At 66.3% G+C, this 649-nt stretch overlaps 1 protein-coding gene across 1 annotated transcript; it reads right to left on the bottom strand.

Moving 5' to 3' along the window:
• LOC141848065 (transcription factor bHLH149-like) lies at nt 1–649 on the bottom strand. The gene has a single exon (XM_074736178.1). The coding sequence runs from the start codon at nt 609–611 to the stop codon at nt 87–89; it is 525 nt and encodes a 174-aa protein (XP_074592279.1). The 5' UTR covers nt 612–649; the 3' UTR covers nt 1–86.

Below are 649 nucleotides of genomic sequence, written 5' to 3'. Positions count from 1 at the left end.
TCTCTGCTATCAGACCAATTCTCATGCTTTTACAATCTTGAGCTCGAGTTCAGATGAGGAATTCAACAAAGTACAGGCAATCCCAATCATACCCCTCTCCGCGCCTCCGCCTCGGCCGCTCTCGCCGCCGAGAACGCCTCCGCCAGCGCCTTCATGGCCTTCACTTGCATCTCCAGCGCCGCCACGTAGTCGGCGGCTTCCTTCAGCACACTCTGCTCCGACAGCTTCCGGCACCCGGGCACAAGTCTCCGGAGCACCCGCATCCTGTCCGGCCTCACTCTCGGCGCCGCCGCCGCCGGCGGCGCCCGCGCGCGGCCGATCTTGCCCGTGACGCGGAGGAGCTTGCGGCGGGAGCGGGATCTGCAGCGGCCGAGGAGGATGGCCCGGCTCCATCGGGACTGTCCCCTGGCGGTGAGCGCGAGGGCGGTGTCCGCAGAGGCCTTGACGGCGAGAGGCCCGCCGGCGGCGGTGGCGCGGAGCGCGTCGAGGAGGCGGCGACCGTAGGCGCGTTGCTGCCCCGCGGTGCCCCACTTCGTAGGCGGCTGGGCTTTTCCGCCGGACGACTCCGTTTTCTTCCGAGACGCCGGCGAAGGAGAAGAAGAAGTTATCATGTTGCAGGGAGAACGAAGAGAAGAGGAGAGAAGAGAAA

This window comes from Curcuma longa, chromosome 16 (genome assembly GCF_044706935.1).
Source record: "Curcuma longa cultivar G26 ecotype Majalengka, Jawa Barat chromosome 16, ITB_CL_G26_1.1, whole genome shotgun sequence".
NCBI lineage: Eukaryota > Viridiplantae > Streptophyta > Magnoliopsida > Zingiberales > Zingiberaceae > Curcuma > Curcuma longa.
The sequence above is the reverse complement of the archived record's forward strand: the minus strand, read 5'-3'. Positions and strand labels throughout refer to the sequence as shown.